This window comes from Macaca nemestrina, chromosome 7, assembly GCF_043159975.1.
Source record: "Macaca nemestrina isolate mMacNem1 chromosome 7, mMacNem.hap1, whole genome shotgun sequence".
NCBI lineage: Eukaryota > Metazoa > Chordata > Mammalia > Primates > Cercopithecidae > Macaca > Macaca nemestrina.
In genome coordinates, this window is record NC_092131.1 from 172,892,400 (window position 1) to 172,917,577 (window position 25,178).

Below are 25,178 nucleotides of genomic sequence, written 5' to 3' on the forward strand. Positions count from 1 at the left end.
CGCAGGCGCAACCTGATGTCAGACCAAGAAAACCCAAACCTACCTGGCTGCGCCTACCACACGGCCCGACCCGCCCATGTCCGGCCTACTGCCCGCCCACTCCCAGGCCCAAGACATAAAGCCGCTCCGGGCAGACAGGCAGCGCGAACTTCCTCCGCGCCTCCTCATATGCGGACTCAGGAACTTCGCCCCAGAACGCCAGAGCGACTTCCTTGGCTTCCACCTCCGGAGACCTGTGAACTTTGCCCTTTCTTCTTTCACATTGGCTAGCTAATAAAGTTTCTTTTTACTTTGCCTACTTGTCTTTTCTCTGGTGCCTGCTGTGGTGGTCGCACAAAACAAATCAGTGAGTACCGACGTTAGAGTTGTTTAAAGTCCGAGAACTGGAAACAGCCTTTCCCCCATTTTCTGTGTACTGGTGATGGGAGTAATAACGTTTTGGGGAGCTTTTTAAATCTCACAGAAGAGGACAGTGGCCTGCTCCGGCAGGAATGTGTGGGATACAGTGTGTTTAATTTGTTCCGGCGCCAAGAATGAGCGCTGTGCTATGGTATTTCCCTTAGGATTAGTGTGTGCCTTGGGCTCATGAAGATATTGCATCAGGAGCTGCAGCAGTTGTACTCTTCTGATGACCTAAAAAGGGATTATTTCTGAGGAATGAAAGGCTCCCATGATTGACTGTGGATGTGGAAAACCTTTCCTAGCTTAGAGCATTTGTATCTGTAATACATTTGAAAATCAGAGTTCATGTTACCTGTTTTAATCACATGACTACATGTCCCAGTACACAAAAGGGTGCTGGCTGGCATTCTTCTTAATGTATGTAGTAAAGATCATAAGAAATCCTTTAAGAGTTTAAATGTCCGTGGAACAGGCATACAGGCTCTAGTCAAGAATGAATTAAAGGAAAGCCGTGTGACACCTGGCATTCTTCTCTGTTCACGGAGCTTCTTTGAGGCTTGAAGATTGATTTTACCATCTAGACCTCTCTGGCTAATACCTATTCTTCAAACACCTTGGTTACTCTGACATAGGAATTTACTTCTTTTCCTTGAACGGAAAACACTTTAAAAATTAATAACAAACATTATTATAAACTAATATATGTGAGAGTACTTAGTTGAAACAAAAAGGAGTTTTAGTAGACAGTATTATACTAGCTTTGAAAATCAAGGAGAAGTTTATGCAACTTAAAATGTTTACAAACTGCAGTGCAATCTTCTGTTTGTGAATGTCAGTGTATTATCACGAAACGTGTCTATACAATCACAGGTATATTTCCTCACAAACTTCTTTACGAAGAGTGAAATATGTTTTTGTATCTCTCGGTTTCAGTTAGGGACATATTTTGTGCAGTATTTATGTGATCGTGCCTATGCATGAGGAATGAATGAATTTCAGTCACACATTCCCTAAATCATAACTTGGTGATGCTTGGGAAAGAATCAACAGTTAAAACTTCATGAGGTTCTAATGTCTGTGTTCAAAACACATCACAGTATTAGGATGTAGGGAGATATGTACGTGTGCTCCCTGGGGTGGGGATTTCTAGTTACTAGATCATCTCCATTTTTAGCATTTGGCATCTTCATGATACTTTTATAAATATGACATTAACAGGAGAGCAACAGTACGATTTTACCGATGGAATAACAGATTTGCCTGCATTCACTGAAAGAGCGCAAATATTGGGTCCTTGTGACTTCAACTGACTCTTCTGAATTGTATGAATGTATCAATACATTAGATAAACCCAGTTTCAGAATGATAAAAAATGTTAGACCCCGTAATGTGGCTAATTAACAGGGTCCGGTTTCTGGCCCATGGATTTAAAATGGACTCACAGTCCTGTTCCTGCCTTTTATATTCTGAACTTCCTGCTTTTGCATTCTCTGAGTTCAGTTTAAAGACAGTTACTTTAGGTCCATTTTAAACCCTCAGGCTAGAAATCGGACCAGTGTGAATTAGCCACATTATTTTGTGTAATGTTTTTTCTTTATCATTCTGAAACTGGGTTTACCTAATACATGGATAAATTATTTCAAAGGTACTTTTATCATTGAAATCACTTCACTTTTACCCTGATAAACATCAGTGACTGGGAATGACCTTCAGATAGTGTTTAGCATCTGTGACCAATCTGACCATACTGTGTTCATCAGGTGCCAATGGATTAAATCACTCACTGGCGTATTTCAGCTGAATGTCCGTCTGGAAAATAAATTTACTGTATTAACTGAAATTCCACTCTTTGTATAGGTGTTTGTCATATATTTAAGAAAAAGCTACAAAGAATGGAAATCATATAACAGTAACTTAAGTCTTTCTTCAAAGTGCACGCAGTCTTTTGGATACCTCATTCAGCCAAGTATTTGTGCTCTTCCTCATTCAGTATAAGGCAGCTTTTGATTTGCTTAGAGGGCAACATTGGAAGGTTAGAGTTCATCAGAAACATAGAATTTTAAAATGTGAGTTCAACTGAATAAATCTGAATTTCTGTAGGAAGAATCAAAACACCTATTTAAAGATTGCAATATATAGTAATAATTTTAAAGTGTTTGATTAAACCTGATAGGGTTTCCAGAAGTGAAAAAAATCAGCTCTAAAACCAAGCTGATTTTTAGAAAATTTGAAAATGTAAATCAGTCCTATCCATAACATAGTTTCTCTAAAACTTTATCTGAGTCATTTTAAAATAATATAACTATTTAAAAATGTAACTGCTAGCTTAATGTTCTGAAATAAGTTCAAACATTTAAAAATATGAATACTGTAGTTTAAAAGAAAGAAACAGTCGCAAGGAAAAGTAGAAAAAGAAATGCCAATTCCAGTCCAAAGCTTTATTTGCCAAGTTTTCTTAGAATGAATTTTACCATTTTGTGAATTCTTGTAAACAGAATGTATAATGAAATACTGAAAGACTTTTGCCTAAAGTGGCATTATGGACTGCTGGTGTGATGCTACTGTAATGTAATAAATTCTTAAATTGTTGCAAAGTGCTGTTTTTTCCTTAAAATTTTCTTTTGCATGTCTTGAAAATTGTAGTATTAAAGGTATTGATAGTGTGCAAATGCTGGGCATGCTTGACATGAGATAATGGGTTTCATTTTTATAAAACTGCAATATAACTATGCAAGTGTTTATTAAAAGAACACAAAATTAAAAAGTTATGGGATTATAAAAAGTTATGGGGTGAAAAGTTATGGGATAAAAAATGTAAAAAAGTTGTGGCAAAAAAACTTGTGGCAAAAAAGTAGAAAAAAGTTTTATGAAAAGTTACAAAAAAAGTTATGAAAAAGAAGTTATGGAATTAAAAAAAATGTCATGGGATAAAAATAAAAATTAAAAGCAGGCCCCTATCAGCAAAGCCTGGAGAAGTGGGGCTGGAGTCTCCACCGCCACCATGTCCCTGCCACTCCTTCCCAGTCACCCCTTTACAATTAGGGTAGCAAGACAAGACCTCTGTCTAATGGGGAAAGACAAACAGACCCTTTGCCACCTTGACCAGGGCTGAGTCCTTAAATTTCTGGATGACAATGATTGTTATTTAAGAGCCAGAGGCTGGTGGAGTTGGTTTGTTTGGAGGAGGCCTGATGGCCTCCTTTCTCTCACCATAGCAACTTTTCCCTCAGGGGGGCTCCCAGCTTCTTATTCAGAGAGGTAGCTGAGGCAGGACAGTGGAGCTAACTGTGGACCAGGCGAGGGCACGGGCTGCTGGGGTGGCCCCCTTCCCTGGTGTACATACTGTGTCTGTGTAACCTTTCGTAGATCCCAGAGGGTAGGGCCACCTCTGTATCATATCTAGCGGAGGTTGGAACTGGCATATGGGAAGGAGGTTCTAATAATTATTTGTGGCTGGGAAACTTATTTATTGCTTGCATAGGACAGAGGAAGGAGGCGGGGATGGGGTCGTGGCTCCCTGGTGATGTGACTCCTGTTTATTTTGCTTTTTATTTTGGAATAAACGGATTTAGCCATACTCCTCGGCCTGGTGTGTTCCCGTTTCCCTCACTGGGTCCTGGAGTTTGTGCCACCGAACGAGGAGCCCCAGAGTGTCTTGAGCATGTCCAGCTAGGCTGTTGGGGACCTTCTAGGCCTGTTACCTGTATGCTGCCTGGTGGCACCTGGGGGATTCCCCGGGGACTGCCATGGCACCTGCGGGGCGCAGTCCGGCCCTGACAGCCAACAGGCTCAGAAGCCTGATCTAGCGGTGGCCGGGAAGACAGGTACCAGCACCTAAGGGCACTGACTTCCACCCAGCCCAGGCGTCTTCCATTCCGTCCCCGTGCCTCCCTCTCCTGTCTGCACCTGGTGGCCTCTTCTGTCTGTCCCTCCAGAGCGCCGGCTGCCCCGCAGGCTCCCTCCAGGCTGAGTTCATGGCCCTGCCCCCTGGTGGCCAGAGCCGGCTTCACAGGATAAGAGCCAGGGAAGCTCCAGGGGCCTTCCAGGAAAAGTGAACCTTGGAAAGGGTATGGCCTTTTCACCGCTCCCGACAGCACCCTAGAAATGGCTTGGCCTTTCCCTTCCCCTGAGCTCCACAGAGAACACAGCCAGCAGAGGACACATTTCCCCGCCATCCAGAAATGGGTGTGATTCTCAGCCGAGGGACAGCAGGACTGGTAGAGACTGTCAGGCCACACCGCTGCCTGCACAGCACTCCCACGCTTGGTGGGGGCGGGAGGGATGGCGGGGGCTGTCCGCAGGCCGGGCAGGACAGGGAGGCTCACTGGAGGTGCTGCACTTTGGAGGGGCAATGTCAGGGGACAGCTTTCTCTTGTTGGGACACAGGACTCCAGAAGGACAACATGGTGACTGATTCCCAGCGCTAGAGGCAAGGCAGTCGGCCACATGTAGGGGTGTGTGTGTGTGTGTGTGTGTGTGTGTGTGTATTTATAGATATTTATAGAACTGGGCAGGGGCATACCACAGAGGGGGGCACACGTTTTCAGCCACAGTCACACCTGGAAGTGTCAGCTCACCACTACAGCAGACCAAGTCACAGATGAAGGGGCTGGCTTTGGGGCTGGGGGAGCCACTGTCAAGTTGCAGAACAGTCACCCCGGCAGGCTTGGAAAGGGAGGTCTCCGAGAAGAGGACGGATCTGTTTAGAGGTCAAAGGCGGGCCTGGGGCTCTCAGAACCGGATGGATTTGCCTGACCTGATAGGCTGGCGGTTGGAGAGAAAGCAGAGAGAAAACAGGAGAGAGAAAAGTGAGCAGAGAGCTGGTGAGGCAAGTGCAGAGCACAGGTGTGCCACCGCAGCTGTGGGAGGGCCGGGGAGGGGAGGGCGCAGGTGAGGGTGTGGCAAGGTTCCTGGAAAAGCGGGGCTGGAAGGGAAAGGGGAGGAAGATGGAGGGAGGAGCCAGAGCTTCACAGGTAGTGCCTGGGGGCTGTGGCCACCCTCCCCACCCCACACACGCTGGCCTCGTCCACGGCACCCAGGCAGTGCACCCACTGTTCAGACCAATGCTCACCCCCTCGGGCTTCCCTCTTCTCTGGTCACCCAGTCTTCCAACCCCTGGTCCGGGGCCACCTCTCGCCTTGGGGAGCCCAACGTAACAGCCACCAGGCCTGATAGAGAAGGAACACTGCTTGAACCAGGATGATGAAGCTAAAAGGGATGGATGTCTGGAGTGATCACCGGAGAACCCTCTGGGTGGTCGGAACGCCCAGGATCCTCTGAAGGGACCCTGGGGGAGGCAGGGAGGGCAGGCAGCCGGATGCCACTGGCTATAGACTTGTAAGTCTAAGAGGGAAGCCTCAGCTTGTTGGGGGTTGCAGGTTGCGTAAGTGAGGCTGGGCCCTTCCTGCTGGGAAAAGCAGAAGAGGGAGAGTCCATGGCAGGGGAGGTGGGTGGGCTCAGCCAGGCCAGCAGGCACTGTGGTCCCCTTGGCTGAATAGCAGAGGCGACCTCTAGGAGCAACAGGCCAAGGTGCGTGAGCCTGCTGGCCAGCAATAGTGCTTCAGCGGGGGCCAGGGACCCTGCCTTCAGTCACACACTGGCAGCTATGATGGTACCTGGGAGGGAGGGAAGGGGCTGTGTGTCCCCGCCTGGCCTGTGAGGTGTGTTGTGGGTTGACTGTGTGTTTGGGACTCTCGAGGTTTTATCCTAGATCACCACTGGATTGCCGACAGATAGAGGAGGTGGGACCCTGACTCTCACCCCTGCTCTGCAGTGGATTTGGCTCTCAGCACTCCCAGGCTGGGAGCTGGATACTCTGCCCTGGCAGCATGACTCAGACTGCACAACAGGTACGGCGTGCCCAGGATGACATTCCTAGGCCTCTGGCTGTCTCAGAGTACAGCCCCACACACAACCCCCTCCCAGCTCTCAGCCCTTACACCATAAACCACGAGCTCTCTGATGGTTCCAGAGAGCACCCACGTCTGCCAGCTTGGGCACGGAGCCTGTTCCAAGAGCCCCAGGCACAGCCATGGGGACTGGGGGCTTTGGGGCCGTGGGGGCCAGACCTGGTACCTGCATGTGGCAAGGACTCTCTGCACCTGCAGCCAGGAGTTGTCCACGGGCCCCCGTGGGCGTGCTGACGGTGGTCATGTTGATGTCACCAATGATGCTGAGCGCCTCCTTCAGCACGTGGTGCATACGCAACATCTTGTCACGCAGCTGTGCCTGCTCTGCCGACTCCTCCATCAGCGCATTCTGCTTCCCACAGGTTGGAGAGCATCTCTGAGAAGATGAACTCCTTGGTCTGAGAGTGGGCAAAGAGGGAAGGAGGTTGGGACCTGATGCCTGCGCTGCCCTGGCCTCCTGCTGGGCCCTGCTGGGACTGTGTGCTGGACTTGGAGCCCTGAGTATGGCTTTTCAGATGCGGCTTCTACACTGCTTAGACTCAAAGATCTGCCTCCCCACCGCCCTTTTCTCACTCAGATGGGGACACTGAGGTCCAGAGGAAAAGTCACCTGTCCAAGGTCACAGATCTATCTATCACGCCACCAGGACTTATCCACTCAGTTTTTAAAAAATGTTTTTTGGAGATAGGATCTCGCTCGGTCACAAGGCTGGAGTACAGTGGGCGAGATCACCGCTCACTACAGCCTCAGCCTCTTGGGCTCAAAGTGATCCTCCAATGTCAGCCTGTCGAGTAGCTAGGACTATAGGCACGTGCCACCACCAAGCCCAGCTATTTTTAAAAATTTTTGTGTAGAGACCAGGTCTCACTATGTTGCCCAGGCTAGTCTGGAACTCCTAGGCTCAAGCTATCCTCCCGCCTTGGCCTCCCAAAGTGCTGGGATTACAAGCATGGGCCACTGTCCTCAGTCCCACACTATATTTCTATGAGACAGCTCTGGTCTGGACAATGCCTGCCTCCCTGGACCTGGTCCCATAGGGCTGGTCGGCATCTCCCCCAGACCAACATGGCCACCTGCATCCCCAGTGCCACAGGAGCCCCCTGCCCCTAAGAGGCGGTGCACGCACGTTGTTGACCATGACGTGCATGATGGCCTTGGGCATGACATCAACCATGAGGTCCCACACGGTCTTGCTGACAATGGCCATGTAGGAGTTCACCAGGTTCTGGGTGGTTTCCATTTGCTGCTCCAACTGTGGGTCCATGGATTGCATGAAGCTCTCGGAGCCATTCTCCTCAGCTTTGCTGTCCTGTCATGGAGAACACAAAGGCATCAGGGTGGCCAGGCCATGCAGCCAGGCTCCAGGAATCCCTAGGCACTCAGAGCCTCCAAGGGTACCTGGAACATTGAGGCACAGAGAGAAGCAACTGGCCTGAACACACACCCAGCTCACCACACGCTCTAGATGGTTTCAGGTCTCTGCTTCTCAGGACCGCAGATTCCCCTGATTCACTCTCCTCTTAGTTCTGACTCTAGTACCCAGAATTTGCCTCAAGTTGCCAATCCAGAAATCGGAAAATAACATCTCCAGGTCCCTTGCTTGAAGACCCGGCCAGAGCTTGTGCCAGGCTGCAGATGCCTGGCAGGAGGCGAAAAGAGGGCATACTCACTTTCCCCTTGTCCTGGGAGGCCCACGCACCAACATTGCCACCGCTGCTGCCACCAGGGAACATGGCAAAGTAGACACACGCAGAGGAAAACGGGAAGGGTTGAGTGAACCTGGGACACTGCACCCCGACTTTAACGTGTTGTTGAATTCATCTAGCTAATATTTTGTTGAGGATTTTTGCATCAATATTCATCAGTGATACTGGCCTGTAGTTTTCTTTTTTGCATGTATCTTTGGTTTTGGTATCAGGGTAATGCTAGCCTTGTAGAATTTGGAAGTATTCCCTCCTCTATTTTTGGAATCATTTGGGTAAGGTTGGTATTAGTTCTATTTTAAATGTTTGCTAGAATTCAGCAGCCAATCATTAGGTCCTAGGCTTTTCTTTACTGGGAGATTTTTTATTACCGCTTAGATCCCATTGTTTGTTATTGGTTTGTTCAGGTTTTGGATTTCATCATGGTTTAATCTTGGTAGGCAGGATGTGTCTGGAAATTTGTCCATTTTTAGCAGGTTTTCCTATTTCTTTACACATAGTTGCTGATAATAGCCGCTAGTGATCCTTTGAGTTTTTATTTTATTTTTATTTTATTTTTTGGAGACCTAGTCTTGCTCTGTCGCTCAGTCTGGAGGCAATCTCCACTCACTGCAAGCTCCGCCTCCCGGGTTCAGGCCATTCTCCTGCCTCAGCCTCAGGAGTAGCTCAGACTACAGGCGCCCACCACCATGCCCGGCTAATTTTTTGTTATTTTCAGTCCAGACAGGGCTTCACCATGTTAGCCAGGATGGTCTTATCTCCTGACCTCCGTGATCCGCCCACCTTGGCCTCCCAAAGTGCTTGGATTACAGGCGTGAACCACCTCCACCCTTGGGATACACAAACACACACACACACAGTTGGTGGTTGTGCTGGATACACACATACAGAGTTGGTGGCATACAGAGTTGGTGGTTGTGCCGGACACACACACACACAGAGTTGGTGGCTGTGCCAGACACACACACACATATACAGAGTTGGTGGTTGTGCCGAACACACACGCGCACACACAGAGTTGGTGGTTGTGCCGCCCAGTCGTCCTGTTAGCCAGGATGGTCTCATCTGGTGACCTCGTGATTCGCCCGCCTTGGCTTCCTGAAGTGCTGGGGTTACAGGCGTGAGCCACGCCGTTTGGGAAACACACACACACACACACACACACACACACACACACACACACAGAGTTGGTGGTTGTGCCGCCCAGTGGGCGAGTGTGAGGAAGGGATCAGATGGGTCGGGCAGGAAGGTGCTGGGTCAAGGGAGTGGGGGCAGCCGGGGGTGCGCACACCGGGAGGGCGCGCAGGGCGCTGGGTTGAGGGGCAAGGGGCGAGGGGGACAGAAGCGGGGCGGGGCAGGGGCGGCCCTTTCCCAGGCGGTGGCGGGGGCGGCGGTGCTGTTGCCCTTTGAGCTGCGGCTTGACAGGAGCCCGCCTTCTGTCGGTGGAGTCGGGGAGGAGCAGAGGGAACCGAGGCGCAGCCCCCCACAGGCCGCCGCGGGGCTCCCGCCAAGTCCGCGGTGCCCCCTGCCATTTTCCGGCCGTGCTCACAGGAGGGTCGCGGGGCGGGAGAGGCAGAGCCCGGAGAGCTCCGCCGGGCTGCCCGGCCTGGTGGTGGCGACCATAACAGCGGCTCTGGACAGGCCCCTCCCGCCGGAGATGAGGGGAAGATGTCCCTGTCCGGGTTCGAGGCCACGCTGAGCGTCTGTCTTCCGGGAGAACCAGGAGCCGCTGCCGCCCACGCTCCACCGCAACATCACGGTGAGGCGTCCAGCAGCGGCCTCCCGGGCTGGACGAGGGGGCACCTGTCCCCGGAGGTCTCGCTTCCCTGCCCCTTTCTCCCGCGACTGGCCCGGCCCGGCCTGGACTGCGCGCGGCTTGGGTGGGAGGAGGCGGAGAGCGCGTCTCTGCAGATCCAAGCACCCGTCGCGGCGCCCCGAGGTGGGAGCCTGCTGGGCCGGAGCCCTCTCGGGACCGCGGTCGCCCTCGGTCACCGGCCTGCTTCAGGGACCGCGACAGCGCAGGGCAGGGCGGCTCAGGCGTGGTCGTGAGCCCAGGCAGGGAAGGGGAATGAACTGCCCGTGTGGAATGGGTTAGGGGTGTTGGTACCTTTACTGGGTCATCTGGTAAACTGTAAAGTTTCTGATGTGACATTGACGGAAGACATCAACCCTCTAAGACATTTTTTTCCTATCCTCTGGGAATATTACTTTTTGGACTATCTTGGTCCATTGGTAAACTCATGAGAATTTGTCAGAGTTTTTTTTTTTTTAAATATTTTTTTGGCTCATGTTTGGCATCGATTGGCAGAGTGTTTGAAGTCATCCTCTGAAAGGAATTACAGTGGTTTGGAGGTGTTTCCTGTAGTGGGCCCTCATTTAGGAATTGGCTTGAAAAAATTTTAGTTCATTTGCTTCCAAGATAGTATTAAGGTGACTTTTTTTATTAGTTGGTGTGTGTATCAGGTAAGGGCAGTCATTTAGAGAATATAAAGTGGTAGGAGAAACTAAAAGTACTGTTCTTATTTTTTTATTTTAATCTTACTCATATACAAGTGCCTTTGTAATTTAGTAAATATTATTTTTGGTGTACAGTGTAAATTTCCTTTTCATAAAGATCTGAGCTGTTAACTTTGCTGTCGCTTTCTGTGTTTCGTGACTTAAATATTTTAATTTTTTCTTTTTTTACATTTAAAATTTTTATTCTAATTCCAATTGCTAATCCAGCATTTGCCGATAGCTCCAAACTGGGATATGTACGTAACATTTATATTTTTAAAATTATTTTCATGATTTTATTAGGTAGTTACAGCATACATATTTATCAAAAGCAGAGTCCTGAATAACTACCATAAATTTTTCTGATGTAATCATGACTCTACTCATAGGCAATTTTTATGGGCATTCCAATTATAAATTTTAGAATATTTAAAAATAGCCCTTCTCCTAATATTATAAATACAATTCTGGGATTATCTAAGCTACTCCTGGAAACTTCATTAACTGGTACTTTTTATTTTTGTAGAGACAAGGTCTCTCACTATGTTGTCCAGGCCGGTTTCGAACTCCTGGGCTCAAGTGATTCTCCCATCTCTGACTCCCACAGCGTTAGGATTACAGCAGTGAGCCACTGCGCCAGGCTAACTGTTACTGTTTTTAATATTGGTTATAAAATACTTAAACCCTGATCTCTGTGTATTAATTTAGTTATACTTCCTCAAAGTTTCCCTTGGCCACCCTTATCTGTCCCTCATGTAGCACATAGCTTCCCTATGATGTTATTTATAATCTAATGAGATTATGATATATAAACTCCCGATGGAAGGAAGTGTCCTTGCTTTTTATAGAAGCAACATACCAGGTGGAAAGCACTGTAGAGCAAGTGTTAGAAGGCTCTGGGTTCTGGTTGCCTATAAGGCTTGGCCGAATGATTATCTTTTTCTCAATCTCTGTTTCCTGGGGAGTGTGGGTGGGACAAGGAAATGGCATAGGTTTAGGATTCAGACAGACCTGGGTCTGGATCAAAGATCTGCTTTCTGGGCCAGTTACTTTAATTGCTGAGCCTCAGTTTCCTCATCTGTAAAATTGGGATGAGATAACGACTTCATAGATTTTTGGTAATTATTCAACTTTGAATGAGGTAAATATATGAGATCCCTTGTGTAGTGCCTGATTCTCAGTGAGTGTTTCATTTACAGTGGGGTTGGGGCTGTAATTCTTACCATGCAGCTTGCTTATCTCATGGTTGTTAAGACAGGCACATGAGAAATGGGGGTCAAGGGATTTTGTGAATTGTGGCAGTAGTATAATAATTATTATTCTATGCTGGTGAAATATGGGTGAAACAACAGGAGTTTAGAAAATGCTTAATAATAAGGGTAATTCTTATTATACATCTTCTAATGTTATTCTCCAAAAGACAATCTGGTAATAGAAAGTAGGATTTAATACTTTGAGCACTTAATACTTTGAGAAGGCTTATGATATGCTCATTAAAAATGAATCAATGAAATATTTATTTAAACACTTTTATTTAAAACATGTTATATCCTTGAATGGGGTGCCCCCTGCTGACATTTTCAAACAGACATTCCAAATCATTTCCAACTACAGTCATCCCTCTGTATCAGGAGATTGGTTCTAGTATCCCCTTGGATACTAAAATTCACTGTTTTTCCTCCGCTTTTAAAAATTGAAGTTTGATTGTAAAACAGTTTTAATTTGAATAAAATGATACTGAGGTAGACAAGTTCTCTGGTAGGAATCTTCTTTTATTCTCTTTCTCCATTCAAAGCCACTTCTAGTGAGGTTTTCTCTGATCTCAGGTGATATTACCTTGATAACATATGATAAAGGGTCCTTAACTTAGTCTGGGAGATAATTATTATTGAAGTAGGTATATTCCTTAGTTTTGTTTTGCATATAAAAAAATTAGAATCACATGATATAATTTTGTTTGTTTTCCCCCATAACATATATATTATGTATTTTAAATGTTATTAATATTTAAAAATAAAATACATAATAATTCAGGTAAACTTTTTATATGTTGTGAATATCTGATCTTTTTTTTTCTAATTTTGGATAGTATTATAATGTTGTAAACAACACTTTGGTGAACATTTTTGAGATTAAATCTTTGTGCCTGCTTTTTATTTTTCCCTTTAGGGAAGATTCATAGAATTAGAACAAATTAGAACAAATGGGTAGAAGGCAGTAAATATCGTTGTGACTTCCGAAAAATTGCTGAAATACTCTTTAAAAAATTGTAACAATATATAATCCCAGTCAATGTGTTTAAAATGCCTTTTGTTAGAACTTCCAACATTGAGTATTTATAAATTGTACATCCTTTTGTCCTTGCCAATAAACTTTATGAGGTATAGTTCATATACAGTAATCGTTTAATACTGTAATTTTTAAAATGTCTTAATTGTAAATTATGCATAATTGAAAATGTTCCATTGTAGCCATTTTTATGTGTACAATGGCATTTAGTTAATTCCCATTGTTGTATCACCATCACCACTATTCATTTCCAGAACTTTTTCACCATCTTAAACAGAAGCTCTTTACCCATTAAACAGTAACTTCCCCTTTCCCTCCCCCAGTCCTCATAACCTATCCTCTACTTATTCTATCTTTGTCAATTTTGGTTATGGTGAGTACCTCATATTGCTACTGAAACATCAAGGGGTTTGGTCTAGGTCCTGTTGCTATAGCACAGAAAGCCAATCATGGAGACAATGAGTGTTGCTAGGGAAGAAGGCTTCAATTGGGTGCTGCAGCTAAGGAGATGGGAGATCAATCTAAAATTTGTCTCCTCAACTGACTGAAACCAGGGGTTTATTTAGCAGGGAAGAAATGTAGCCATGTATGGGAAAACAGGAGTTAGGGAAGGATGAGGAAGAGGATTTGGTCGACAGGAAGCAGGTAGTTGGTTAGGCAATTGTGATGGATGAGGTGGTCTGGTGTCTTATGGTCCAGATGTGGTGATCTGGTAAGTTTCGGTTCCTTGATATCTATCTGGCAGGCCTGATGGTTGGTTACCCAAGAACGGAACTCAGATAAGACAAATGTAACTTTCTCAAGTTTTAAGTCTGGAAGGGTCAATTTCTTTATTTCAAAGGACTGTAAACATCAGTTCTATAGGACAGTTGGGTTGGTTTCATTTGCAAGGTTCATCCATGTTGTAACTAACATGTGTCAGCATTTCATTCCTTTTTAAGGCTGAATAATATCCCTTTGTATGTACATCCCACAGTTTGTTTATCTTTTCATCTGTTTTGGAGCACTAGCTTTATATTTTTTGGCTATTGTGAACAATGCTGCTGTAAACATTAGTGATTTCTGTTTTTGTTTTTTGCTAACAGCTATCCTGATGGGTGTGAAGTAGTATCTCACGGTTTTGATTTGTATTTTGTGACTAGTGATGTTGAACATCCTTTTGTGTGATTGTTGGCTATTTGTGTATCTTCTTTGGAGAAAGGTCTAGTCAGGTCATTTGCCAATTTTTGAATTCAGTTTATGTTGTTGAATTGTAGGTATTTTTTATATATTCTAGATATTAACCCCTTCTCAGATAAATGATTGCAAGTATCTTCTCTCATTACACAGGTTACTTTTTACTGTGGCAAGTGCCTTTTTGAGATACGAATTTAGGAAGAATTTTTCTATTTTTTAAATAAGAGTTTTACACTTGAGTAAGGTAAAGTAAATGCTCATCCATCATTAACTTTTGAATAAAAAACACAGTCTTCCTGTTTCTTTGCTGTAGTTCTCCTCTTGGTTGATTATATTTTATCATTTGATAGGTTTTTTTTTGTTTCAGACAGAGTCTTGTTCTGTCACCCAGGCTGGAGTGCAGTGGCGCGATGTCAGCTTGCTGCAACCTCTGCCTTCTGGGTTTAAGCGATTCTTCCATCTCAGCTTGCCGAGTAGCCAGGATTACAGGTACTTGCCATTATGCCTGGCAATTTTTGTGTTTTTGTAGAGATGGTGTTTCACCGTGTTGGCCAGATGGTCTTGAACTCCTTATCTCAGGTGATCCACCCACTTTGGCCTCCCAAAGTGCTGGGATTATAGGCGTGAGCCACCATGGCCGGCTGGTAGATTTTTTGTTTTGTTTTCATTTGAAGAAGGCCTCTCAGTGGCTTACCTCTGTGCCATGCTTTGGAGTTTGAGCTCTCTTCCCTGTACTAACTGTAGCTCTGTAGAACTTGGGGGTCAACCTTACCTTCTTTTTTTTTTTTGACCCTCTTTTGTATGTCTTGTTTGAGTTAGCTTTTCTTTTTATTAACCAGGCCTGTAAGTTTTACTAGATTGTCTCTAGGAATCTTTTTTAATAATTTGCTTCAGCCTGCCTGCCTGCCATCTCTTTTTACTAACTTGCTTCTACCTGCCTGCCTGCCTGCCTTCCTCCCTCCCTTCCTTCCTCCCCTTCCTTCCCACCTCCCCCCATCCCTTCCTGTCCCTTCCTTCCCCCCTCCCATGCTTTCCTTCCCCTCTGCCGTCCCTTCCTTCCCTTCTTTTCTTTCCATTTATTTTCAGATAGAGTATTGCTCTGTCACCCAGGCTGGAGTACAGTGGCACGATCTTGGCTCACTGCAACCTCCATCTCCTGGGTTCCAGTGATTCTCCTACCTCAGCCTCCTGAGTAGCTGGAATTACAGGTGTGTGCCACCATGCCCAGCTAATTTTTGTATTTTCAATAGAGATTGGTTTTCACCATGTTGGCCAGGCTGGTCTCAAACTCCTGACCTCAAGTGATCCACCTACCTTGGCCTCCCAAAGTGCTGGGATTACAGGTGTAAGCCACAATGCCCAGCCTCTTCATCCCTCCTTTAGCTTTTATATTATTTCTTAGATTTCTTCCTCTCTATTTCGTTGTTTTTTCTGTTCCTGAAACCTGTACAGGATGGGTATGGGAGTTTGTGTTTCTTGACTCTTTTTCAAATTTTCTTTTGCTTTCTCACTTTCTCTTGTTTATTGAGATACAACGCACATACCGTAAAATTCATTATTTTAATGTGTACAGTTCAGTAGATGTTAGTATACTGAAAGTTGTTCAACCATCACCACTACCTAATTTCAGAACAGTTTTCTCACCCAGTGAAACCCAGTACCCATTCTTCTCCAACCCCTGGCGACAACTAATCTACTTCCTGTTGGCTGATTTGCCTATTCTTGGTATTTCATATAAATGGAATCATACAGTATGTGGCCTTTTGTGTCTAGCTTCTGTCATTTAGCATAATGTTTTCAAGGTTCATCCATATTGTGGAAAGTGTGAGTACTTCATTCTTTTTATAGCTGAATAATCCTTGTATGGCTGTTCTACATTTTGCTCATGTGGTCGTGATGGACATTTGGGTTGTTTCCATATTTGGCTGTTATGAATACTGGTGCTCTGAATCTTGTCTACAAGGTTTTGTGTGAACATATACACTTTTATTTCTCTGACAGTAGTGAGATTGCTGGACAAAATGGTAACTCTGTGTTCAACCTTTTGAAGAACTGCCAGACTCTCTTTGTTAAACTTTTATTTTAGGCTCAGGGGTACATATGCAGGTTTGTTCTGTAGGTAAACTCGTGTTATGGGGGTTTGTTGTACAGATTATTTGGTCACCCAGGTACTAAGCTTAGTAAGTACCAATCATTACTTTTTCTGATCCTCTCCCTCCTCCCACCCTCCACCCTGAAATAGGCCCCAGTGTCTATTGTTCCCTCTTTGTGTCCGTGCAGAGTTTCTTCTTGTATCGCTCTTCCTTGACTTTATCTTTGAGCTCTCAATCCCCACTCGTTTTATTATTTAGGATTTCCAGTTAATTTTTTCATTTCAACAATCATATTTGAAACTCTTTGTTCATTTTCTTTTTCTCTGACTGGTCCTTTTCCCTAGCTGCCTATATTTGATGTACACTTTTGAATTTGAGGATAAGTACTAGGATTATAAAAATTCTCTTCTTGGAGCAGAATTTAGAATTAAATATTGTTATTAATATTTAAGGTTAAACATTAGGATTATATAATATAAGCCTGGAACCCGGACTTTGAAAAAAAGGGAACAAAATTAGGATTATGAACATTGTATTCTTATCTCTTGAACTTGCAGGTCACTTCCTTTTCATCATGATCCTGCTTTTTAATGCTGTTTATTTCTCAAATGCCTGAAGATCTCTGGTTCTTAGTTTATATTATGAATAAATGATTAAATTGATTGGTATAGAAGTTGGCAATACGAGTTTCCTTTATTCTTGCCTAAGTCTCTTTCTCCAATAGCCTCTCGTTTAAAGAAAGGGCTGGTATGTGGGTAGGCGAGGCCTGTTGACTGTTTGACTTTAATTTGGGATTCCAGCTGGCGAAGATCAGGTAGGCAGCCTGGAGGCCTCTGCAATTGCCAGGGTGAGTTTTTCTCTGGAGTGGAGCTGGCTTTCCTCATTTAACCCCTTCCCCGCTTCAACATCTGGAGGACCAGACCACAGTCGCTGCTTCCCACATCCATCCATCCAGTGAGCAAGGTGGACTGCTCACTGTGGGAACGATTTTCCACGTTTACCCGGGAGGCCAGGGCTGCAGGGTTTATTCTACGTACCAGGGAAGGGAGATGGAAAAGAGACAGGACTTGATTGGCTCAACTGTTCCTTGTACAAGGACACAATTGTTCCTTGTGCAGTTGTTTAATCTGATGGTTGTCTTATGGTTCATTCTTCCTTTTCGTTTTAGTTTATTCCAAGTCCCTGAGGCTTCCTTGGGGACGTCTGTCTACCTGTGGTTCTTAGACAGGGGATTCCTTTGTTGGTTCTCTGTGAGTCTTAATTCTGTTCGTGCATGTCATCTGAGATTTTCTCAAAGTTTCTAGTCTACTTTTAGCCTTCCTTTTTGTTTCCAATTATCATTTAAATGAAAAGAACTTGTATTTTAGACACTCTAGAAGGATCAGAAAAGTGTCAAGTGTTTAGTCTGCAATCATTAAAGACAGAGAATGTCTCATAAGTTTGGATCTGTGTTACTTACATGATTGTTATATATGGACACTTTCTTTCCATTTTATTTTTTATTTTGTTTCCTTTATTTATTTTATTATTATTATTTTTAGAGACTCACTCTAAAAACAATAGTGTCTCACTGGGTCCCCCAAGCTGGAATGTGACTACAGGTGCATGCCACCATGCCTGGCTAAATTACTTTTTTTTTTTGATAGAGACGGGGTCTCACTTTTTTGGCCAGGCTGGTCTTGACCTCCTGGCCTTAATGATCCTTCCATCTTGTCCTCCTAAAGTGCTGGGGATTACAGGTGTGAGTGACTGTACCCGGCCAAAGTTTTCGTTTTTTAATATGATGTATAAGGTATATTGAAGTGCTCTGCCTGGAGTGGTAGCTCACGCCTGTAATCCCAACACTTTGGGAGGCTGAGGTGGGTGGATCACGAGGTCAGGAGATAGAGACCATCCTGGCTAACACAGTGAAACCCCATCTCTACTAAAAATACAAAAAATTAGCTGGGCGTGGTGGCGGCCCCCTGTAGTCCCAGCTACTTGGGAGGCTGAGGCTGGAGAATGGTGTAAACCCGGGAGGTGGAGCTTGCAGTGAGCAGAGATCACACCACTGCACTCCAGCCTGGGCGACAGAGCAAGACTCTGTCAAAAAAAAAAAAAGAAGGAAAAAAAAAGAAGTGCTTTATTTACTTATTTATTTATGAGACAGAGCTTTGCTGTGTTGCCCAGGCTGGAGTGCAGTGGCACGATCTCGGCTCGCTGCAACCTCCGCCCCCTGAGTTCAAGCGATTCTCCTGCCTCAGCCTCCCGAGTAGCTGGGATTACAGGTGCCTGTCATCACGCCCGGCTAATTTTTGTATTTTTTAGTAGAGATGGTGTTTCACAATGTTGGCCAGACTGGTTTTGAACTTCTGACGTCAAGTGATCCGCCCACCTCGGCCTCCCAAAGTGCTGGGATTACAGGCGTGAGCCACCGCGCCCGGCAGAAGTGCTTTTAACTCCACAAGTGTTTAGGCGTTTTGGTTTATATCTGTTATTTTTACTTTTCTCCTTTTACTACATCAAAATGAGTCCTTTATGATTTCTGCCCTAGGGAATTCTAATAATTTATCTTTGTGGTTTAATATAAAATCATTTTTAATGTATGCCATGACTGTAGTCAACTATTGCTAATAATGTAGTAATAGTAGCTTGCTCATTTTGCACAAATTGTCATGACACAGTGGTAATTTCTCCATGTGGATTATGTCCTGATTCTTAGAACAACACGAGGTACATATTATGATTGGTCTACTTGTTGTGCCTACTGGGCCCATGAAAGATGTGTAGTTATCCCAGGCCACTGTCTCCCTCACCTCCAATGGTGGGCCAGGGCCAGGGCCAGGGCCAAGACTTTGAATTCCAGAGTGTTAGACACCACCCTATACAGCCTCCCACTGAGTAAGGGTGGTCACTGTTTGTAGGGTGTAGAGTTTGATAGATACATCTGTTACTTTGACTTCGTTAGTTTTATTTAGGATACTTGAATATGTGACTGTATTGATGAATATATTCATTTTTGCCTTCTCTCTGTGCTTGGAAGAGAAGAAAATTGAAGTTTGCCACTACTATGGGTTTACTTTTCATGCTTTGTTATTTGGTGTATAAAGATTCACACCTTGTATCTTTTGTAGGTCATACAGTTTTTAGTTTAAAGGGAATCATTTTCTCATGAGTTTAGCCTTGAATTCTACTGAGATTTACATTGGCAATCCTGTTTGCATTTTGTTTGCCTCGTACAGTCATACTTTTATGCATTCCTATCCTACTAATGTGTTTATTTTGCTTTTGATGTTGATGTATTTATTCAACAAACATTTCTAGATGCCCAAATGCGCTCCGAGCACTGTCTAGGTGTCACAGTGGCGATCGGGACACAGCCCTGCCTTCATGGATCTTCTGGGCTGGTCGTGGAGACAGGTAATAAATAAGTAAATGAATGAATAAGTAACTACAAAATTTTAGTTCTGCTGCAATGTGGCAGCCATTCACTTCATGGGGTTATTTAAATTAAAAATTAATAGTAGTTGTTCGTTCAGCACGTATTGTCAGACGCAGTGGTGCTTTCTGCACATGGATTATCTCCTTTGATTCTTTTAACAAAAGAAGGTATGTGTTGTTACTGGTCCTACTTATGAAGTAACTAGGACCAGGTGCATGAAATGTGAGTAATGACCCCAGGGCGCTGTCTCCCTCACCCTCCACTGTGGGGTAATTTTTAAAATAAAAATTAAGGCCAGATGCAGTGGCTTATGCCTGTAATCCCAGCACTTTGGGAGGCCAAGGTAGGCAGATCACGTGAGCTCAGGAGTTCAAGACCAGCTTGGACAACATGGCGAAACCCCGTTTTTACCAAAAATACAAAAATTAGCCAGGTGTGGTGACAAACACCTATAGTCCTGGCTACTTGGGAGGCTGAGTTGGGAAGATTGCTTGAGCCTGGGAGGCATTGCAGTGAGCGGAGATTGCGCCACTGCACTCTAGCTTGGATGACCCTGTCTCCAAAAAAAAAAAAAAAAATTAATTTAAATAAAATATTTTGTTCCTCACTTGCATCTGTCATATATTATGTGCTTGATAGTCACATGTCTAGTGGATACTGGATTGAACTGTGCAGATGTGGGACATTTCTGTCAGTGCAGGAAGGTTTGGTAGACGGTGGTGCCTTAGATGCTGTCATGGAGGTGGGTTGATTCTGAGGTACGGTGTCGAGTCACTAGCGGCACCTGGAGTGGTGGCCTGAGAAAACCTGAATTTTGAGAAGGAACCTGTACTGTGAGGGTGTTGTCTATAGGGCGTGTGGTACTTGTATTTAGGATTTTGGTAAAAAGTGACTATTCGTAAGCTATTTAAAGTTTCTATTTTAAAAGTATAGGGTTTTTAGATAGTGTGTTTTCTCTTGTTCTAATATGAAATGTTTTGGTCATATTAGGGAAAATAATTGTCATGTTGATACATTTTTATTTTCATTGATTAAATCTGGTAGCCATTATTTACTTTTATAGATTGAAAAATGGTTCAGTGTTTCAAAAGTATTTTGAATTTGTCTTTGAAAAGAGATAGACAAGCAGGTGCAGTGGCTCAGGCCTATAATCCCAGAAGTTTGGGAGGCTGAGATGGGAGGATTGTTTGTCAGGAGTTCAAAGCCAGCCTGGGCATCATAGTGAGACCCCATCTCTACAAAAAGTAAAAAAAATTAGCTGAGTGTGATGGTGCATGCCTGCAGTCCCAGCTACTTGGGGGGTTGAGGTGGGAGGATGGCTTTTCCAGTTATTCCACAGATATTTTTCAAAATGATTACTTTTAAAGTATAATCTTTTTATTCAGAGGTGGGATGCTAATTCTACAGTTGCCTAGGACTTCTTTAATTTGTATATGTTAAGAAATTTTAACGGGCAATGTAATAAGTGTTGAAATTCATAAGAATTATTTCTGTATGTTAGAGTTCTGATAGCGCAGACACTTTCCCTGTAGTACTTCTCTGAGTCTGATTTGTTTTCCTCCGTGGGTGCCACATAGGTTTGTTTTAAGAAGGTAAAAAATAAAAGCTGACTAAGGTACATACTGATTATCCCAGACAACATGCAGACATCACTAAATGAGTGTAATTCTCATCAACTCTGACCTATATGCGGTGCCGCCATTGATGCTGGAAGTGCTCCAAAGAAGCATAGAAAAGCCATGGCATTACAAGAAAAAGTTGAATTGCTTGGTACCTACCAACGATTGAGGTCTGCAGCTGCAGTTGCCCATCATTTCAAATAAATGAAACTACTGTAAGCACCATGGTCAATGTAAGAAAAAAATTGCTGCAGCTATGCTAGCAGGTACAGAAATGTTGCACTTTTCATGAAATACATTTTTTTTTGATCTCATACCCTTATGCTCATATAGAAAAATGCAGCTCTTATATTAGCATAGGATTGTTATAAGGAAAACATAACAATAGACTCTAATATAATTCAAGAAAAAACCCTAAATCATTATATGGAACTTAAAAGGAAGATGAAGTATCAAAGCTAGATAATTTATTGCCAGCAAAGGATGGGTTGATAATTTTAGAAAAAAGTTTGGCCTAAAAATGTCTAGGTAACAGGAGAAGCAGCTTCTATCAACCAAAGGCAGCAGATGAGTACCCAGATGCCATAAAGAATAATTGAAAAGAAAAGGCCTCTGCCTGACCGGGTTTCTAATGCCGATAAAAGTGCCCTATCCGGGGTCTAAGGACGTTTAAGGCTCATTGCGCACGGTGCTCTATGGGAGTAATTTTCAGCTCTATGGAAGAGAACCCTGATAGAACATCTGGAAGATTTACACTGCTAAATTTGCCATCATTGTTACAGAAAAGCAATGAAAACCATCGAGCTTGAAACAATAAATTGCTGCTGGAGAAAACTGCATCCAGAAAACTGTGCATGACTTCACAGGATTTCTGACAGAGCCGATCTAGGACATAATAAAAGAGACTGTGGATATAGCAAAGAAGGTGAAGTATGAAGAGTTTCAAGATATGAGTCTTGGAGAAATTCAGGAGTTAACAGACACCGCACAAGAGGAATTAACAGAAGATTACTTGATAGAGATGAGTGTTTCCAAACTAGTGCCAGATAATGATGATGAGGAAGATGTAAAAGACGCAATGCCAGAAAACACGTTGACTTTTGACAATCGGTCAGAAGGTTTCCAATTATTCAAGACTGCTTTTGAGTTCTCTTACTACAAGCAGCCTTCTTTGATATGGCACTGAAACTAAAGTACATGGTAGAAGAAAGATTTTTACCATATAGGAACATTTTTAGAGAAATTAAAAAGCAAAAAAGTCAGAAATTATTATATATTTTCATAAAGTTGGGCCAACTATGGCTGCTTCTCCTGACTTCCCTTCTAGAACCTCCACACATCTGCCTCTCTACCCATGAGACAGCAAGGCCCGCCACTCCCCTTCCTCCACCTCAGCCTACTCAGTGAGAAGAATTAATGAATTATGATGACCTACTTCCACTTAATAAACAGTAAATATATTTTATCTTCCTTATAATTTTTAAATACTTTTTTTAGGTTAATTTAGTGTTAGAATACAGTACATAATGCACATAACATTTAAAATATACATTAATCAAATGTTTATGTTACTGGTAAGTCTTCTTGTAAACAGTGGGCTATTAGTTAAGTTTTTCGGGAGTCAAAAAATTATACACAGATTTTTGCCTTTGTGGGAAATCAGCACCCCTAATCCCCACATTGTTCAAGGGTCAACTGTAATACATAACACATATAAATATACATATTATACATATAATAATCCAATACTCAAAAATAATAACCAGGAAAACATGCTTTTTCTGAGAAATTAATATTTTATTAAATTGAAAATATATTTTGTTTTCATTAGTGACTCCTTTTTGTGAGGTCATAATAAAATCCAAAATAAGGTCCACGTGGAAGTGGAACCAGCAATAAAAAAATATTTGAATAGCTAGATGAGCATTGAAATATGATACCCAGAAAATATGGTGACAGATAATAGCTGGATGTGGAGCATAGAAAGCGGTCAAGGAGGGAACAGATGACATAGTAGAATCTGGGTAGATTTGGGTGGATGACCAGAGGACTGGAAGATACAACATAGGGAAGTTAAGGCAGACGATTGTGACAGAAAAATGAGAGCTGAAAGTGTTATTCCTACCATGATCATTTAAATTGTAGCAGTGGGTTTAAAGCAGGTGTGGTGATTCATGTGGCCACGTGAATAATAAAATCCCCTGGGTAACCACACCAACCATACTCCTACACTCCAGGAAACATCCGGGGAAGGAAGCTGATGGACAGTAGATCCCTAGAGATGTTATACAGTAGGCTTGTGGAAAGAACAGAGGATTATTTTGTTCAAGACAGAATTATTCCTTTCTAGTTTTGCTTTTCTGCACAACAAGAACATTATTTAGCTACTATGTATAAGCAGTTAAATTTGATTTCTTTGGTTTATAATAACATTAAGTATGGTGTGTTTTTGTAATTCTAATGCAGTATTTTAAAGATTATTAAAATTATTATCACAGTTGTGATTGTGCATCCCATTTCATTTGTTTTATCCTGACACCTACATTCTGACTTCAAGTTTCAATTGTTTTATAAAACTAGGTTTCTTCTTTCCTCTGGTTCTCTATGTTTCTATTTGGATAATGTGTCCCTTGCATGATTTTGCCTTCTAACTAGAACCTTAAACGGATCTTGGCACAGAAACATTCGATAGTTTCTCACTGTTATCTGAGAGTACATCCTCATAATTCTGGGCTTCTACAATTCTAAGAGGCATCAACCTCACTAGTCTCCATTATTTTTTTCTATATAATTCCAACAATTTCCTGCCCTTGATATTGGATCACTGATGATTTGCTGGAATATAATCTGCTTGATACCACCAAGTAAATACCATGAGCTGACTGATTAACTCAGATTTCCCATAAGTCCCCATGCACATCATATCTCAATGATTAGGTCAGGTTCAAAAAGAGTACATATTTTTTCCGCCAAATTCTCCTTAATTAGTACAGGCTTGGTTATAGCTTCTGGTTTTAGCAGGCAGTTACCGCTGCTGGAATGCAGATTTTAAAATATCCTCTCTGGGATATGTCATGTTTGGATTAATTCCTTTTTCAGATGCAATTCATGAAATCTATAAAAAAGCTAACCTAGAGATGACTGATTTTCTCTATTATGCTGCTCCAGTATTTGTCATGCAGAGGAAGTGTGAGCATGTGCTTGCTCACATCTTGACTTTCATTGTGTTATTTTATTTGTGGGTTTTGTTTGTTTGTTTGTTTTTTGTTTTTGCTTTTTGTGATTGAGTAACTGGATGAGGGTTGAGGACTTCTATGATGATCTAGAAATTGCTATCTTCTTTTTTTCAGATAAAACTGGCTGTGTGTGTTCAAAGGTCTACATTTTGCACTAGGAGGTAGGATATTAGTGTTAACTTTGTTACTAAGGCATAGTTTACTTTTTCACTTTTGAGACAGGGTCTTACTCCACTGCCCAGGCTGGGGTGCAGTGGTGGATTATGGCTCACCAAAGCCTCAATCTTCTGGGCTCAAGTGATCCTCTCACCTCAGCCTCCCAAATAGCTGGGACCACAGGTGTATGTCACCACGCCTGGCTATTTTTTGTGTTTTTGTAGAGATGGGGGTTTCACCATTTGCCAAGGCTGGTCTTGAACTCCTAGGTTCAAGCCATCTGCCCACTCCACCTTCCAAAATGGTGGGATTACAGGTGTAAATTACCCTAAGACATATTTTTCAATCAAGCTTTTACTTCAGCTTTGCTGTTGGTCTGAAATTTTGGGTCTTTATCTCGATATGCTCTTGTTTGAGAACCCTTATAGGAGATGAATCCTATTTGGCACATAAACCCCAAAACAAAGTAATCTTTAGCAAGACTGCTATATACAGAACGCAGCTGTGTGATTGATAGTAATGACATTCAGCAAGTACAAAGTCAAAATGCAGATATAAAAGTAGCACTTACTGGTATTGGGGTTGATATTTTTGATAGAAGAATGTATCAGAGGCCAAGATTCTAACTACGATTTTTCTGAATTAAATTTTAGAGAACAGCTGAATTGAACTAGGGAG

The 25,178-nt window shown here is 43.3% G+C and overlaps 1 protein-coding gene and 1 long non-coding RNA gene across 3 annotated transcripts in view; one reads left to right on the plus strand and one right to left on the minus strand.

Moving 5' to 3' along the window:
* Nucleotides 1-122: 122 nt before the first annotated feature.
* LOC105468334 (dynamin-1-like) overlaps nucleotides 123-25,178 on the minus strand; it is a 56,866-nt gene continuing 31,810 nt past the window's right edge. The window contains exons 4-7 of one of the 2 annotated variants that reach the window (XM_071067280.1): nucleotides 7,438-7,620; nucleotides 6,478-6,709; nucleotides 5,474-5,570; nucleotides 123-5,166 (exon numbers count right to left, since the gene is read on the minus strand). In XM_071067280.1, coding sequence (XP_070923381.1) covers nucleotides 5,499-5,570; nucleotides 6,478-6,709; nucleotides 7,438-7,478 — 345 coding nt within the window. In that variant the 5' untranslated portion in view covers nucleotides 7,479-7,620 and the 3' untranslated portion in view covers nucleotides 123-5,166; nucleotides 5,474-5,498. Of the gene's footprint in view, nucleotides 6,710-7,437; nucleotides 7,621-25,178 lie in introns of both variants that reach the window. The other variant, XM_071067279.1, reaches the window with a different exon arrangement.
* Nucleotides 13,456-25,176, plus strand: LOC105468333 (uncharacterized). The gene is made up of 3 exons (XR_979449.2): nucleotides 13,456-13,511; nucleotides 19,372-19,467; nucleotides 25,154-25,176. It is a non-coding gene; the product is annotated as an uncharacterized lncRNA (long non-coding RNA).